This window comes from Hyperolius riggenbachi, chromosome 2 (genome assembly GCF_040937935.1).
Source record: "Hyperolius riggenbachi isolate aHypRig1 chromosome 2, aHypRig1.pri, whole genome shotgun sequence".
Taxonomy (NCBI): Eukaryota; Metazoa; Chordata; class Amphibia; order Anura; family Hyperoliidae; genus Hyperolius; species Hyperolius riggenbachi.
In genome coordinates, this window is record NC_090647.1 from 85,884,447 (window position 1) to 85,903,194 (window position 18,748).

Here is an 18,748-nt window from a genome sequence, read left to right on the forward strand (position 1 = left end):
ACGCTTACGGAGCGTTTACAGCCAGCGTTCGGGGCTTGGTGTTAAATGCTCCCATTCAAGTGAATGGGAGCGTTTGTACCAAGCTTTCAAGCGCGTTTGCACGAACGCGGCGTTCGGGTCCTGATTTTCCCTGGCGTTCAAGGAGCCCCTGGAAGCTACATGTAGCTTCCAGGGGCGGTTAACCGGGACGGCTAATGTCCCTCTAGGGGAAGAAAGAACGTGACCGCATCTGAACGCAACACAAACGCTGCTGAAAGCCCGCAACCGCGACGGCAACGGACGCGACGCCTCCAAACGTCACGTCTGAACCAGCCCTTAGGAGCACTTATCCAAATGTCCTCTTTTGGGACAGATAGTGCATGTGTACAATTAACAGCTGACACATTATTGCATACCAGTGGATCTGGAGATGGTTAATTTGCATATTCCATCAGTGATGCACTGGAAAACTCCAACCTGAATTATCGCAAACACTTTCTGTTTTAAGAAAGCAAACTTTTGCTTTCCATAGTGCATCAAAACACATAAATCCAAGCACATCGCCTCAAGTTAGGGCATTTAAATAAATTATTAGGGAGGAGCTAAAGAGGGTGTGGCCAGCAAAATGGCAAAGTAAGTTAACCCTTTGCACACTCACATGCAAATGTTCATACAAATGCAGTCACAGAAATCAATCATTTCTAGGAAGGTTATCAGCAGAAAGCTTGTCACTGCTATGGGAATTCCCCAGTTGATCTTTAAACAAACACGAATTGCAGTTAATAAGACTGAGCATACACTGCACAGAGATTTTGTTTTTCTCCAGGATTGAGTAACTGTGAGAAGCTCTATAAGCAAAGCACACTTAATTTTCCTCACCAAATTTGGAATGTATATGATTATGCTATATAAATAAAAAATAATATATAATATGCATGTAATGACAGCTTCTAGCCACACTGTTCTCTGATCTCAAGGTACTATGATTTTTACACAGATGACATTGCTGTGAGACAAATGCAAGTAGGATAGCTCTATGGGCAATAAAAAGTACAGAAACAAGGTTATATTTTATGTTATGCTGGATTGTAATTTTGCTTTATGAGTTTATAATCACTGAGTACCAAAACCAGCGTTCTCGAAACACATACTGTAAATCACAGGTCTCTGCATCTTTTTCTGCGTCCCATTGACTAACATTGCTGCATAAAACGCAGCGTTTTACGCAACGCTAGCGTTTCTGCTATGTGTGCACCCAGTCTCACAGTAATGGTTGGTGCATTAGTCCATCCAAGTGAATGCAGTTTTGAATCTACAATTTAGGAGAATTATTATCAATGAGAAAAATAAGATTGCCTTTTATAAGAAGTGTTATTAAGTTGTGATTATGTTTTAAAGTGAACCCGAAGTAAAAGTTATATGGAGGCTGCCACATTTATTTTCGTTTAACTACTTGGCGACCGCGTCACAACGATGGGCATGGACACATCCTCAGTACTGGGTAACGCCAATCACCGTAAAGTCCTGGGGATTTGCAGGAGATCGCACACGCCGATGCTTCACCATCGGCGAAAACGCTGTCTATTTGCAAAGTACAGCGCTGCGATACGGCTGTCCCCCTGGGAGACACCAAAAGCAATCCGCTGTCTAATGCTGGGTACACACGTTGAGATTTCCCGCTCGATTCACGGGATCGAACAGTTCGATTCGATTATTTCAAACATGCTCGATTGGATTTCGATCGTTTTTTTCATGATAGGTATGCAAAATCGACGGCAAAAACGATCGAAATTCAATCGAGCATGTTTGAAATAATTGAATCGAACCGCGAATCAAGCGGGAAATCTCTACGTGTGTACCCAGCATTAGGCTGAAGACTATGACAGCCAATCGCACTGATTGGCTGGCGGGGGAGGGAGGGACGCATAAATACAAAAAATAGTAATATTTAGTATTAAATAAAACAAATAAATATTTATAAAAAACAAACAAACACTCCAAGAGCAATCAAAGCCCAACAACAGAAAGCTCTGTTGTTGGGCAGAAAAGGGGGGGAGGGGCGGAATCACTTGTGTGCTGAGTTGTATGGCCCTGCAGCGAGGCCTTAAAGCTGTAGTGGCCTATTTTGTAAAAAAAATGGCCTGGTCACTAGGGGGGTTTAAACCCGTGGTCCATAAGTGGTTAAGAAATACCAGTTGCCTGGCGTTCTTGCTAGTCCTCTCTGTCTCTGTAATATTTTCAATCATAGACCCTGAACAAGCATGCAGCAGATCAGATGTTTCTAACATTATTATCAGATCTGACAAGATTAGCTGTATGCTTGTTTCTGGTGTGATTTGGGCACTACTGCAGCCACATAGACCATCAGGGCTGCCAGGCAACTGGTATTGTTTAAAAGGAAACAAACAAGGCAGCCTCCATATCACTCTCACCTCAGATTTACTTTAAAGAGACTCTGTAACAAAATTTTGAGCCTTATTTCTTCTATCCTAGAAGTTCCTATACCTGTTCTAATGTGGTCTTACTGCAGCCTTTTTTAGTTGCACTGTCTCTGTAATAAATCTCATCTTCTTTCCTCTGTCGGCTCTGTCAGGCTCAGGCTGGAATGTGTGGAATGTGCAGCACTGCTTGTGATAGGCAGAAGCTTTACACACCCTTTCCAAGCTCTCCTCTGAGCCTATCACATGCCATGTCTTTTGTTTGTAAACACTGCCTAAAACTGGCAATTACAAGCCAGGATTGCAGCAGGGAGTGGGAGAAACAGCACAGAGGGGCCCAGGAGAACATAATGAACAGAATGGTATGCTTTTTATTGTAAGAATTTTAGAGTACAGATTCTCTTTAACAAGTGGATAACTTTTTATAACTAGCTTCCACAAAGATATTTAAACTTATTTAATGTGTATTACTTTTTAAAAACATGGATCATGGAGAAAGAAAAACAACTTCCATCGGGCACTGCAGTTAAATTTTATTTAAATTAGGATTCAAGCGTAATATGGATCACAATATGTGAATTCCTTGTGTTCATAGGTAGGTGCATAAGTCATAAGCAAACAACTTGTGCTATGATGACAAAGTCAATATTTCAGCATAAGATAGATGTCCTACTAGATCAGAGGGTGGTGGTGGTGGGTGCAGGGCAAAAAACAATAGCCTAACAGCTGTTTCACACTGCGTTGCTTCTTCCGAGGCTGATCCGATGGTGGCTACCGGTTTTTTGCCCTGAACCCACCACCACCACCCTCTGATCTGGTAGTACATTTATCTTATGCAGTAATATTGACTTTGTCATCATAGCACAAGTTGTTTGCTTATGACTTATGCACCTACCTATGAACACAAGAAATTCATATTGTGATCCATATCACGCTTGAATCCTAAATAAATACAATTTAACTGCAGTGCCTGATGGAACTTGTTTTCCATTCTCAATGATCCATGTTCTATATATCTGTCATCAGCATCACAAGCACGCAGTTTTCCTAATCAAGGTGGTGTCTAGATGTTTGATACCTCCCACTTCCAGTGACAGGACTGTGTATCTCATAGTGCTGGCAGACCACACACTCTCCGAATTGATCCACTTTTTAAATATATACAGGCATGTTAGCCTCAGTATGTACAGTCTGTTATAATGTGCTAATACTACAATTACACATAATCACTACTGCCACTTTCTTCAATAGAAGTTGGAAAACACGGATGCCGCACCAACTATAACTATTCACTACAAATATTCAAAAATTGTAATAGTTTTAGCATGATCAAACCAGACAGTGACACCACCGTGTCCTCACTTCACACATGTCCAGGCCCAAACCATAAAAGTATATAAGGTTTACCACTCACAGCCCAATTTATATGGATATTATATTGTTCTATACAGTCTCTAGGTACTTGTTTTTTTAGTCTTCTCTTAAAAAAATCCTCCATAAGTTCAGATAGATATGGGGACTTAAAACAGGACCTGGTTCATAACTGTACTCTAATTCATCTTCATCATATGTCAGTGCTTCCCGACCGGTTTCGCTTTTGACAAAGATTGATTTGGGCATACTTGTGATTCAGAGACCTGTACTGAGGATTTTAAAAGAGAAGACTAAAAAATAAGAACCTGGAGAGTGTATAGAATATAACAACCTTATAATTTCGGTCTTGAATGGCTTATAAGCCTTTTATGATCTTATGGTGTGGTCCTTCACACTTGTTACGTGAGGACGCTGATGTTACTTTCTGACTTGATCAGCTTTTGAATGAGCTTCTTTGTGCTTATACTTGAAGTAAACAAGCTGCAATCCCTCCACTGACATGCTTATAACATATGCAAACACTGTATGGTCTAATTTTTTTTTAAGCTTTTTACCCCAGGCATTTCCAATTATTGCTACTTAAAGAATGACTCTGGGAGCCAAAAAAATAAAATAATAATCTTTATCTTTTGTTAATTTTTTATTAGCTTGTCATAGTCTCCCCCAGCAAAAACAATAAATATGCTCCACTCACTCAAGAGGAAAGAGCTCAGGCTGTAGTGTGGTGGGACAAAGGGCAGTAATCCACGCTATGGTTGCACTCATTCACAGGCCCCATATTGGCAGAGGGTCACAATGGATTGTGGGAAGGAAAGTCCTATGATTTGCATTAACAGCCTTTGGAAAATACATGCAAGTTATGTGTTGATGCCCCTAATTATGTCACTGGAATGTGGCCGATGAGGAGGACTTCACAAGATAGCAATTTTTGATTTTTATAGCCACTAACCACTTCACTCCATACTTGTTAACGTTGAATGTGTTGGGTGATAAGGGATGTGGTGCAGAATGGCATCGGGAAATCAAATGTCAGGGTTTCTGGGACACTACATGGGGGTTGTGGCAGAGAGCCAGGCTGTCACTCAACCAACTACCAAACTTTCTATTTGTGGGTAACACAGCCCAAGGTCAAAGGTGGGGTCCAGATAGCAAGCTAGTCTGATGTGCAGAGTAACAACATGATCTGTTTGAGGGGGGGGGATCAGGTGACCTTCAAAGATGAGAAGTGTGAGTGGTGGGGTGCCTCCTTTGTGTTAGGCAGAAGATTTTGGACATGTTTTTACGTCTTACCTAAAATGAGAATATATATACTGTATATGTTTTATATATATATATATATATATATATATATATATATATATATATATATATATATATATATATATATATATATATATATATATATATATACACACACACACACACACACACACACACACACATATATATATATACCCACACAGTATATATATATAGACAAGACAAACATATTTTATCAAGCTCGGGAGTTCCAAGTCAACACCAGGACATGATATGTACCTTCTAAGGTCATCATTTCATGCAACTTATGACCTGTAATACTATAAACACAATTGTGTAAAGAGAAACCGTAAACCAAGAATTTAACTTCATCCCAATCAGTAGCTGATACCTCCTTTCCCATGAAAAACCTTTTCTTTTTCACAAACAGATCATCAGGGGGTTCTGCATGTTGTGGTGAAACCCCTCCCACAGTGTGTGGTTCTGACATCACACTGTGGGAGCCTTGTTGCATTGTGGGAAATAACACCTGTTTCCAAGTGCCCAAAAAGCAAGCAGCATCTCCTTCCACTGACATCACTTGCCAGCAGTAAAAATGTCACCATGTGATAAATGTCAGAATGTAAATTAGGGAGAGGAAAGATTTTACAATGGGCAAACACTGACTAAATCATTTATACATATTTATTGTAAAAATGAAGCACTTTTGTATTACATTATTTTCACTGGTGTTCCTCTTTAAGTTATAAAATATGAACTAAGACTAGTGATGAGTGTTTTTTCACGTCTTGTTCTTACTTCAACCCAGCAGCATAGTTCATGATAATCATTATCTGTCTATCTGCGATAAGAGGCCATACATTTGTATGACACCAAGGACACAAAACAGCTCATAATCTCAGAACCAAAACTCCACATTTAGTTTCTTCTGACAACGACCTGAAAAAGCCCAACAATAATCCACATCTCCCAGCATGAGTAGCAGAGGCCAAAAAAGGCATAATAACAGTCAGATATCCATGGTAGAAACTAGGGTCCATATGCAATTCACTTTTTCACCTGAGTTTTCTCCTAGGAGATAATTTTTCATCTTCGATTTAACCACCTTAGCGGTATGGACGAGCTCAGCCATGGCGACGAGGAAAGCCAAACAAGGAAGGCTGCTCATTGCAGCCTTCCTTGTTACTTATGCTTGCCGAGGCGATCGGAAGAACGCCTCCGGAGCGCCGTATAGTTGAAAGTTGGCTGCATGAAATTAATTTAAAAAAAACCCTCCCGCAGCCGCCCTGGCGATCTCAATAGAACGCCAGGGTGGTTAAAATAACTTTCCAGCACTTTTCAATTTAAAAAGTACCAAAAAGTAGCTAAAAAAGTACTATCAAATTTATTTTCAGTATGTTCTTGCTTTCTGGGGGCTTAAAAGGCATTTTATTGACAAGTTTAAAATTATCACCTAGGAGAAAACTCAGGGAAAAAAAGCTAATTGCATATGGGCCTAGGTATTGTAGACTGTATACACATCTAAAAACAAAGAAAGTGAATATGCTAAGAAACTTAAAAATCAAACTTTCTGATAAGCAGGGATGCTCAAATTCGGCTTCGGGAGATATCCGGATTTTTGCTATCCGGATATCTCCCAGTAATGCTGTGGGGGCTGGGCGGTCAAGCTTACCTCTCTGACGTCTTCTTCGGTCGTCCCTCAGCGCCTCCCACGATGCGCTCCAAGCGGCGGTCACCTGATTACAAACACTTCCTCCTTCCGGGTTGAAGGAGGAAGTGTTTGTAATCACGTGACGCGCATGGTGGGAGGCGCCGAGGGACGACCGAAGAAGACGTCAGAGAGGTAAGCTTGACCCCCCCGCCCAGCCCGCACAGCATTACTGGGAGATATCCGGATAGCAAAAATCCGGATATCTCCCGAAGCCGAAATTGAGCATCCCTGCTGATAAGGCATCTTATGAGTCTCAAAACGTATGATAGACCAAATTTGTATATGCCCAAAGGCTGGGGCCCCACTAGGGTGTTTTTGGCAGCAATTTTGGATCGCCGCCGATTTTAAAAAATGCTTTGCAATTGTATTTAAATGGGGCTGAGCCCACTAGTGCGATTGCGATTAGGGTTAATGGCTATGAACCTACGTATGAACTCTTCAATTGGGGGCAGGGCTATGGATGGCAGTATATATATAACGTTAATCAGAAGCACTTTACAGTTTCCTGTACAGTGCTTCAAATCTTAGCAAAATGTTTTTGCAATCGCCCTAGGAATCTGGCTTTAAAAGAGAGTGATTCTTTCACTGTGGCCTTGAGAGAGAGAACAAGTACTATAACAAGAAAACGCATCAATGAAGTCTGTACCAGATAAAAAATGGTGGATTACCCAATCTACAGTAACCCAACCAAAGCTAAAACACTGGTTTTCGCTGACACTGGGCTGCGTAAGCCAATGAACTGGTGGTAGGCCCTTTACAATACTTAATTTTTAACCCCTCTCATCAGTGCAAATTCATTTCTAAAAATTGCTAATTGATCTGCCACATTACCCTAAATCTTGAGATGCCCGGCACTAGTTCGTGACTGCCTGTGTAACGATCGGTTTAACACAGAGAGGGTCTGATTACCGGTGAACTGCAGTATCACCGAGAATGCAGAATATACCCGATTATTGGTGATCTGCAGTATCACCGATAATCAGATATATACTCTAACCTCTGGACACCTGAGTAACGAGTGAGTGTTATGCAACAGAAATACTTTGAGTACACACAGAGGAATATTCCTTCCGTAGGCCTAGACTCTCCCGAGGGAGGAGCTAGGCTGAGAGTAGGAAGGACAGAGAGTGAGTGACACCAGTGAGGGTGTCACTAACAGGTCTGGGAACTGCCTCTAACAGTAAGGCCAGTTCTCGAGGTCGGGCAAGCCGGGTCGTTAACACACAGACAGATGAGGTACAGATTCAGGAGACAGATACGGAATCCAATGGACAGGCAGAGTTTGGCAACGGAGTATCAGAAGTAGCAAGGTACAGAATCAGGAGACAAATACAGAGTCCAGGAACAAGCAGAGTTTGGCAACAGGAGATCAGAAGTAGCAAGGTACAGAATCAGAGTTCAAAGGAATGGTCAGGCAGGCAGAAGGTCATAACAAATAATACAGTTCAAATTCCTAACGCTAAGGTGTGAGATCCTTGGCCGTCAACACCTTTGGAAACTATGCTAGTACACAGATACAGACAAGGTCTGAGTGCTACCACGTAGTGATCGCAACGCCAGACAACCAGAGAATGACCAGCACCCAGTATATATACATCAGTGCTCTCCAGCACCTCCCTTAATTGCTGGACCAATGAAAGTTGCTGCAAATGTCAGCTGACCGGCCTGGTCAGCTGACCTTCCTATGACTGCCATAAGAGCCCTGCCTCTCTGTGCGCGCACGTGTCCTCCTAAACCAGTGTGGACTATCAGTCCCAGCCACACCAGTCATGTGTTGTAACGTTGTTGCTGAGTGGGATGCGGAATCCGCCGCCACGCTGTCTGAGCGTGCGGCGTTTCCTCCACATCCCGGCTCACTGAGAGAAGCAGGCCTATGCGTACAAACCGCCGCGTCTGACGCGGCGGTTTCTCCGCGTTCCGCTATGCCAGCCGCGGAAACAGCCGCCTCATCTTGCGTCCATGTGGCGGCTTTTCCGCTTTTCTTCACAGCCTGGATGATTGCCCTACTTCTGGGTTTCATGTTGGTTTAAATTGCCCCATTGTTGTGGATTCTTATGGAGCCTCTTTTTTTAAGGCAAGTACCTTCTAAGGGCACCTTTTTTCCCTTCAGGTGCATTTTAAGGCTATCTGTTATACTACACACCCATTCAATCATATCAATACTTTGAATGCAATCAAAAGTAGGAAATCATTTCAGTATATTGAATCTTACCTAACATCATAGCGACTGTTGTTGTGGCAAATGCAGCCAAAATAATGCCTGCCATCCAGGATGCTATTCCAATGAACACGATGTACTCATCTTTCAGGCAGCGAGTGAAAAGGTAGACACCCAAAAAACTCCCCACGTAGCAAAAGGTAGACAGGGCCGACCCCCATCCAATCAGGACCGGATGCCAGCATAGAGGAGAGTCCAGCTCAAAGAGGGTGAAGAGGGTGGCAGCCCCGAAATCGGCAAACAAATAGGACATAAAAGCAAAGAGCAACAGAATGACTGTCACCCGCTTGTTGCACGACGCATCTTTAAATAGTAAAAAGACTCCAGAAAATAGTTCCTTAAACCCATCTGTGCTCAACAAGTTTTGCTGGAACTCCGACCTTTTCACAGTTTCTTCCAGTATGAAAATGATATAGAAAAGGTTTACGATGTGTAGAATTCCTGGAATTCCGAATGCCCATTTAAACCCCAGTCCTTCGATCATGTACCCCGATGTGATCCCTGCTACTCCCATGGACACCCCAAGAACCATGTCAATAAAAGCTATACGAACATTCTTCTGCTGAACGTCCTTTGCCAAGTCAGCTACGTAGGAAAAACAGCCTCCGATTAACGTAGCAAACCCACCCAGGAATCCACTGAGGACCGAAGACACATACAAAACTCCAAGGGGCAAATCAAGGAATGCAGCTAAACCATAACCAATGACGGACAGTAAGGCACCTATGGTGGGCAACAGTATAGAAGCCTTTCGACCATGGCGATCACCATAGGATACTAATATCAAGGCCATTAGAAGACTTGGGATGAGGGAGCTTAAATCCAAAGTCGTCGTGAAAATTGAAGCTCTCTTCTGGACCTCCTGAAAGTAAAAGAAAACATGCTTACATTTCTAATCTTACAAAAAAAATTCAACACAATAGATATTATTAACATTATCAGTAGGGCACTTTTCAGTATATGGACTGTTTGGAAATTGTAATTTGTACTGTACAGTTGTAAAATGGAGTAAAATAAAACAAAAATCTAAATTTCTTTTTGCCTCATCTAATAAGGGTTCTCCACAGACCTTCATTATGTGATGAAGAAGGCTGCATTCCGAAGGGGTTTAGTATGCAGAACTTGACTCCAAGGCCCATATGCAATTAACTTTTTCTCCTGAGTTTTCTCCTAGGAGATACTTTTTCATTTGCAATTGAAACAATGCCAAAAAATAGGTGACAGTGTGCTATGCAAATTATTTTGAGTATTTTCTTACTTGCTGGTAGTTTAAAAGGTATTTTATTTTAAAGTTGTGAAATCAGCACCTAGGAGAGAACTCAGTGACTTGCATTGAGAGTGACGATACACATATTGATCATTCTGTTTGATTTACAGCCATTTCTATCACTTTGATTATCTTCATATGGGAACCCAGTCCCTGCCCACTATCAATCAGGTAGACTGGCGTGGCATATCAGGCCTTAATTGACCCAACTATGGGTAGCTTATGCTCAATGGCTCAAGAGACCCATGGCAACCTTTACTGTATTATGCAAACTAAGACATTTGTCAAAATTAGCCTGCTAATGGAAACTTAACTTTCCATAATACAAGTTCCCAATGAGACCTGGAAACATTACTGCCATTTACAAACTGCTACAGCCTATATGTTGAATGTCTAATTTTTATCTTGGCATCGTTACAACACCTGTCCTCAAGTGCATCAGCGGACACAGCCTCTCAGTAAGGGAGAGTTCCTGCGAGCTGTTGTGCGAATGCGCCGTACGCTACATTATGCGCAAACTGCACCTGCACATAATTTTGGTGCCAAGTTTGAAAACACTATTTAAAGCGAGTGTAACAGTCACTCAGTACTTTTACTTCAAGCCGCTTGCAGATGGTTGTTGCTAAAGCCAGTTATTCTGTATTGTCTTCCCATTCATGACCCCGGCTAGTTTGTGACTTGGCTTGATCTTATTACCCGTTGTCGAACCTGCTTGTTCCAGACCTCATTTTGTCTGCTGCCTGCCCTTTGGCCTGATCACTGATAAGCCTTCCTGCCGCCTGCCCTTGACATTTGACCTGATCACTGATAAGCCTTCCTGCTTCCTGCCCTTGACCTTTGGCCTGATTACTGATAAGCCTGTCTGCTGCCTGCCCTTGACCTGATTACTGATAAGCCTGTCTGCCGCCTGCCCTTGACCTTTGGCCTCATTACTGGTAAGCCTGTCTGCCACCTGCCCTTCACCTTTAGCTTGTTACCGTTTGAGCCTGTCTACCGCCTGCCCTCAACCCATGGCTTGCTCCAGACTTAGTTTCTTTGTTCCTCCCACATCAGATTTAGTTGTTCTCTCTGCCTTTGGTGCGGCAATCCTGAGGACTGTGACCTGGTGATTACTGTCAGTTGCCCACTAGGGGTAGGAGACCAACATGCTCTGGTGGTGAAGACCTGTAGCCACTTAGACTCCACATCCTAGGAGAGCCCACTCCTACCACTGATGTCAGAGTCTACAGCTCTCCTATTTCGTAACAGGTATCCTACAGTAAAGATACAATTGTGCATATATTCCACTGACTTCAGATTTATACACTCATCATTCAAAACATTAAACACCCCCACCCCCCCAGTAGGACTAGTCTTCACTTCCCACTGAGTGTTGGGTGCCCATGAATCTGCTGATAGTTCACTGGTTGTCCTTCCTTAGATCACTTAATGTTGTGCCTGATTAGTGTGTGCTGTATGTACTTGCGGTAGTACGTCTGTCTGGTGTCAGGGTGCCACTCCCCGCATAACATATCATTAGCTTCCCTGATTTATTTTGCACGCTAAAAGGGTAAACACTTACAAGTACCATCAATGTGGCTGAAAAGTGTACTGGTTAAGGGCTCTGCCTCTGACACCAGGGTTCGAATCTTTTCTCTTCCTTTCAGTAAGCCAGTAAGGACTCCTTGGGCTAGACTCCCTAACACTGCCACTGCCCACTGAGCACGTCCTAGTGGCTGCAGCTCTGGCGCCTTCATTCCGCCAGGAGAACATTATAATATAAATGTTATTTGTCTTGTCTTGTCAGTGTAACTTGAGATTAATGGATCCGTCACACACTGAATTCCACTTTACACATGTTGGTCGCTTTGCTACACTATTTCAAGCGTAAAATGTTAAGAGTGGCTTGCTATTAGATTTCACAGGTCTATGATTAAAAACTTTCACATCCCTTTACTAGAAATCAGCATGTGTTAAGCTCTACAGAACATGTGTATATGTTAAAGTGAACAAGTCCACAACTTCAGCTTTCTGCAGAATGAAGACATGCAGATATCCCTTCTCCAACTGAAAGTAGCCAGAACTGTTTAATGTCAACACTGTCCACTAATCTCTCACTAAAACATACTCCCCAAAGTCTGGTTATGGAGTAAAAAGCTGCTAGATAGCAGGCATGGCATGATACACAATCTGATGGTTACGTGGGATAAAATATTGACATAACATTTAATAAAAATGTGTTTCCTACTTTTTATTACCCATACAGTTATCATATTTGCTTTTGTGTAAAAGTAATATTGTCAGTCTACAAATTACAAATTCCCAAAGTAGAGTTTTTCTGCTCTGAAAGCTGTCATTGCATTTTATTGCATAGCTGCTGTATTTATATATTGAAATCGATCTAGAGATCCCTTCTCAGGTCTTTCTGCTTCTCGGCTCAGTACAGCTCAGTTTCGGGAGTTTGCAAAATGTATCTGACAAAGAAATGTAGACAAAAGATAACTTTATCACTTCTTTGGATGTGGCCAGAAGCTGCCCACTGAAGCAAGGAGCTTTCCACTAAAGAACAAAGTGCTGTGTTTAATTGTCTAAATGCTGTTCTGCTACAATTTCATTTTGTGATAGTAGATTTTATGCTGTAAATAATCTTTTAGAGTAAAGAGGAAATGTTGAGTTTCATACTACTTTAAATTAATATTTCCACAAGTAATCAATGGATAAAATGAATGCTTCTAAGACCCAATTACGCACGTCAGCAGGATGGAGGGTAGGTAGAAACAATTGTCTCAGGTAGAATCAATTGTAAATAACTAGAATAATCCAACATGCCATAATCGCAATTCCCAAAAGAGCTGTTAAAAAGTCTTCTCTGCTGTGACATTCAAACATATGTCAGCAGACCTCTAATAATCTTTCCTGTTGCACTTTAGCTCCGCCTGGCTGACTTCCAAGGAAGAACAATGTTTCATCTTGATTTAAAGTGTCTATGGCTCTCTCCATGGAAGAAATGGAGACTCGCACCAGACTGTGATTGAGTTTGGCTTGTTTAGCTATCCATCCAATACACCCGTTTTGATAATACTTTGGATTTATTTAAACTTTACTTGAAGTGTTGCGTGAACACGTCCATGTTGGATTTATCAGAAGTGCATCCAAACAGGCAAACAGCTAAAATTGGAAAGATTGAGGTGACTTACCTTACCTCTAGCACAACACATGTGTATATGGAATAAACAAACCCTATACGAATGTGTCGTCCTTGAGTTAAGCCACTTCAATCTTTCCAATTTTAGCTGTTTTAACACAGTTTTTATTACCCCTTAGCCCCTTTCCCCCTTGTATTACCCACCCTCCCTCAGGAGGGGTGTTCTATGTGGTTAGGGTTTTAATCTCATAACCATCTGGAATACAGTGGAGTCGGGTTTGCTGTTCTCCACCTGCCTTCAGTGGTCGGTTGCCCGTATGCAACCCTTACGTACCACCATCGCCCACTATATACAGTGGAGGAAATAATTATTTGACCCCTCACTGATTTTGTAAGTTTGTCCAATGACAAAGAAATGAAAAGTCTCAGAACAGTATCATTTCAATGGTAGGCTTATTTTAACAGTGGCAGATAGCACATCAAAAGGAAAATTGAAAAAATAACCTTAAATAAAAGATAGCAACTGATTTGCATTTCATTGAGTGAAATAAGTTTTTAAACCCCTACCAACCATTAAGAGTTCTGGCTCCCACAGAGTGGTTAGACACTTCTACTCAATTAGTCACCCTCATTAAGGACACCTGTCTTAACTAGTCACCTGTATAAAAGACACCTGTCCACAGAATCAATCAATCAAGCAGACTCTAAACTCTCCAACATACGAAAGACCAAAGAGCTGTCCAAGGATGTCAGAGACAAAATTGTAGACCTGCACAAGGCTGGAATGGGCTACAAAACCATTAGCAAGAAGCTGGGAGAGAAGGTGACAACTGTTGGTGCGATTGTTCGAAAATGGAAGGAGCACAAAATGACCATCAATCGACCTCGCTCTGGGGCTCCACGCAAGATCTCACCTCGTGGGGTGTCAATGGTTCTGAGAAAGGTGAAAAAGCATCCTAGAACTACACGGGAGGAGTTAGTGAATGACCTCAAATTAGCAGGGACCACAGTCACCAAGAAAATCATTGGAAACACAAAATCCTGCAGGGCTTCGCAAGGTCCCCCTGCTCAAGGAGGCACATGTGCAGGCCCGTCTGAAGTTTGCCAATGAACACCTGAATGATTCTGTGAGTGACTGGGAGAAGGTACTGTGGTCTGATGAGACCAAAATAGAGCTCTTTGGCATTAACTCAACTCGCTGTGTTTGGAGGAAGAAAAATGCTGTCTATGACCCCCAAAACACCATCCCCACCGTCAAGCATGGGGGTGGAAACATTTTGCTTTGGGGGTGTTTTTCTGCTAAGGGCACAGGACAACTTAATCGCATTAACGGGATCGTGAAATCCTGAACGACAACCTCCTTCCCTCTGCCAGGAAACTGAAAATGGGTCGTGGATGGGTGTTCCAGCACGACAATGACCCAAAACATACAGCAAAGGCAACAAGGAGTGGCTCAAGAAGAAGCACATTAAGGTCATGGAGTGGCCTAGTCAGTCTCCGGACCTTAATCCAATAGAAAACCTATGGAGGGAGCTCAAGCTCAGAGTTGCACAGAGACAGCTTCGAAACCTTAGGGATTTAGAGATGATCTGCAAACATTCCTCCTAAAATGTGTGCAAACTTGGTCATCAATTACAAGAAACGTTTGACCTCTGTGCTTGCAAACAAGGGTTTTTCCACTAAGTATTAAGTCTTTTATTGTTACAGGGTTCAAAAACTTATTTCACTCAATGAAATGCAAATCAGTTGCTATCTTTTATTTAAGGTTATTTTTTCGATTTTCCTTTTGATGTGTTATCTGCCACTGTTAAAATAAACCTACCATTGAAATGATACTGTTCTGAGACTTTTCATTTCTTTGTCATTGGACAAACTTACAAAATCAGTGAGGGGTCAAATAATTATTTCCTCCATTGTATTTTACTCAATACTGTGACTTGGGGCACCATTGGGGCTCCTGTTGTCTCCGTGTTTCTTTTCCTCTCAGGGTGCTTTTCGATCACCCTACACATCTGCATCCAAACAGGCAGTCATGAAGGCTTCCACAACCTTGTATAGAGGTTTCTACCAGGTTTTCTGTGAGCAGAAAGAATAATTGCGGATCCTACTGTGCAACCTCCATTTTGGAAAAGACAAATTGTTATTACTTGGCTTTTTGTACCCTTCTAAATCGAGGGGTGGGCCTTCAGAAGTAATAAAATAATAAATAAAACCTCTGCACAGGTATCTCAATTACATCTAACTCGATGATTGGCCATGGCATCACGGGCAATCACTGGCTTAGCTGTAAACAATGCAACCAATCAGAGGCTATGTTTAACATTGAAGGCCCACCCTCAGGAGTTGGAAGTATACAAAAGTCACCAAAGGTGGCCCCTACCAAAATGGAAGCTGCATGTTAGATCTGCACCCAGATCTTTCTAACTGCAGCTCTCCTGACAGAAGCAAAACTAAAAATTCCTAGGTATCCATGGACCCGTCTCATGATGTAAATTAATATTTTTATTAAAAGTAAGGCCTTCTCCCATGCACCAAATGTGATTGCGTATCATAAAGCAGCTGGGAATCTTACTTTTTCTGCAGGAAGCAGGAAGTCAGAAATATTTTAACCAAACAAATGAAAATTCTCATTGTATATATTCCCACAGAACAGTGTGCTGTCCACATATAGACACACAACTGCAGGCTTCTTTTACACTGCAAATCGCAACACAATTCCGATTTTCCTGGATGCTAGCAACGCAAGAAGAAAAAGCCGGAAAAAAATGCAGCATGCAGGACGTTTTTAAATAGCATCAAAGATCGGAATTGCATGTAGTGTAAAAGAACTCTGACATGGTGATGACAGAAAACACTTTTATGAGCACCTCTAATAAGGCACAGCCCCTTTCAGATCTATGGCTCAGATTTGTGGTTCAATACTGAGCAGTAAATGTAAATATGTGATAAGGCAGGTTTGTTTGAACAACATACAAGTCAAATGACTCAGCAAAGGTAATTTACAGAAAGTGGAGCATGGGCAATATAGGGCTAGTTCCCATAATGCCACATCTAACCACTAAAACGCAGGCTGGATGGGTAACTTCCACTTTTCTTTGCCACAGCTTTCTAAAGTCAGTGACACTGATTGGTGAAGAAACAATTGAAGTGAACTTAACATCTTACAATGGCAGGTCATTAACATCTTCGCCCTGCTTCAAGCCTCTTATTCCTGACAGGGCGTAAATTTCAGTCTCCCTGCATTTGCCCGGGGCTACTACCCCAGTACTTACGCCACTGACAGCTTTAATAAAACAGCCACATGGTTATACTTATTGATCATCATCAATGTATATGTATACATTCCTGGGGCTTCCTCCGGCCTGATCGCTCCCATGCCGCCATCCTCTGCCTTGTGGATCCCGGTAATGGGTCCTGTAAGTTTTGCCAGTCGGAGCTTACTGCAAATGCGCGCTCCCACATCGAGCTCCTGCGGATGGGAGCATTCTGCTCTGGCACTGTACTACTGCAAAGGCGCAGAGTGCTCCCAGCCATAGGAGTGAGACAGGGGAGCGCGTGCAGCCACACTGCGCATGCGCCGACTGGCCGAACTTACGGGAACCATTACCAAGGATTAAGAAGGCATAGGACGGTGGCATCAGGCCAAAGGAAGCTGGAGGAAATCCCAAGAATTTATAAATGTTTATTATTCCCACCCCTCCTCCCTCCCCGTTTCTGGTACACTTTAAAGTTGTCCTGTTCTTGATTCAAATTTTGTCACCTAGTTGAAAGGACTGTGTGTGTAGCTAACAGCCAGGCTCTTCCATCGACTTTAGGCTGGGAATGGGTTAAAATTTGCAGGCCTTTGCACACTGTTAGTTAAAACACTAGCTTCTGAGAGGAGTTGGCGAGTTCTGACTCTTTTAGAATAACCCAATGCTCTCTAGATACTCAACTTCCATCATGCTTTGCACTTTGAGGGCGAAACAGCACAAAACAGTGCAGGGAAATCTGGGTGCACCATGCGCTGCCGTAGGCTGTAATGTGAGTTACGGCTATAGCGGCACTCAGACAGTAATTTGAGGGCAGTCAAACGACAAATCCCAAATTACTTTACAAATAGTGTAATTTGGCCACCAGCAATACTCTCCTGCATCCCCCCTCCTCACTCACTGTCAGACTCCTCACACAGCACAACAAGCTGCTTTTCCCCAATCACCTCGTTCGCTCTCCTCTCACTTCTCCTCCTGCATGCTGTAAGTGTAAACACACAGTACAAACATGCTGCCCCTGTAATCTCTGCCCCTCATGCAAGTGTTTCACCTTGCTTCATGAGAGAACCGGCTCTGGCCGGATGTCAAGATAGCACAGTGTCTTGAACTTCTCATGTAAATATGTTCTTTATTATAAAGAAATAATAATAATACTAGCATCAGTAATCTGAAGGTTTGGAGCAGTTAACAGGTGAGACATTGGAGAATCCTTGGTGATATTATTTGGATGTTGGCAAGTCCCAAAAGACACTTAATATTAAAAAGACATGTACATTTCATATGAGAAATGTAGTATCTGTCAAGACTTCAGCTTTGAGATGACAAACAGGGCTGTGCAGTCGGTACAAAAATCATCTGACTCTGACTTCTCAGTTTACGAAACCACAGACTCCGACTCCAGGTACCCAAAAATTTCTCAGACTCCTTAATCTTATACTTACCAGGGCTGTGGAGTTGGTACAAAAATCATCCGACTCCTCAGTTTATAAAACCACTGACTCTGACTCCAGGTACCCAAAATTGCTCCAACTCCAACTCCTTAGTCTAATATTTACCAGGGCTGTGGAGTTGGTAAAAAAAAAAATCATCTGACTCCGACTCCTCAGTTTAGGACACCACAGACTCTGACTCCAGGGGCCATATGCAATTCCATTTTTCACCTGAGTTTTCTCCTAGGTGATATTTTCAAACTGTTAATAAAGTGCCTTTTAAATTAACAGCCAGCAAAAAAAAATACTCAAAATAATTTTGATAGTACTTTTTCACCTTCTTTGTGGTACTTTTTCCATTGCCAAGTGCTAAAAAGTTAATCTAAATTGAAGATGAAAAATTATCTCCTTGGTGAAAAAGTGTATTGCATATGGCCCCATGTACCCAAACATTGCTCCGACTCCACAGCCCTCATGACAAAGTAACTGAATTACCCATGATTCTAATATGCAAAAAGGGAGAAAAAGGGGGGATCAGAAGAATACTGCACCACTCTGATATAGTCAAAAAATACATCTTTATCACATGCCAACAGGACAAGAAATGTCAATAAAAACCAGATAACAGGTGGCACACTGGTATATCAAATCTAATACATAGTAGAAAATTATTCCAATACTCAACCACTGCTGGTT

The 18,748-nt window shown here is 42.2% G+C and overlaps 1 protein-coding gene across 1 annotated transcript in view; it reads right to left on the reverse strand.

The window, feature by feature from the left end:
- Nucleotides 1-18,748, reverse strand: part of SLC46A3 (solute carrier family 46 member 3) — a 78,203-nt gene that overhangs the window by 41,581 nt on the left and 17,874 nt on the right. The window contains exon 3 of the mRNA XM_068267011.1: nt 8,975-9,842. Coding sequence (XP_068123112.1) covers nt 8,975-9,842 — 868 coding nt within the window. The remainder of the gene's footprint in view (nt 1-8,974; nt 9,843-18,748) is intronic.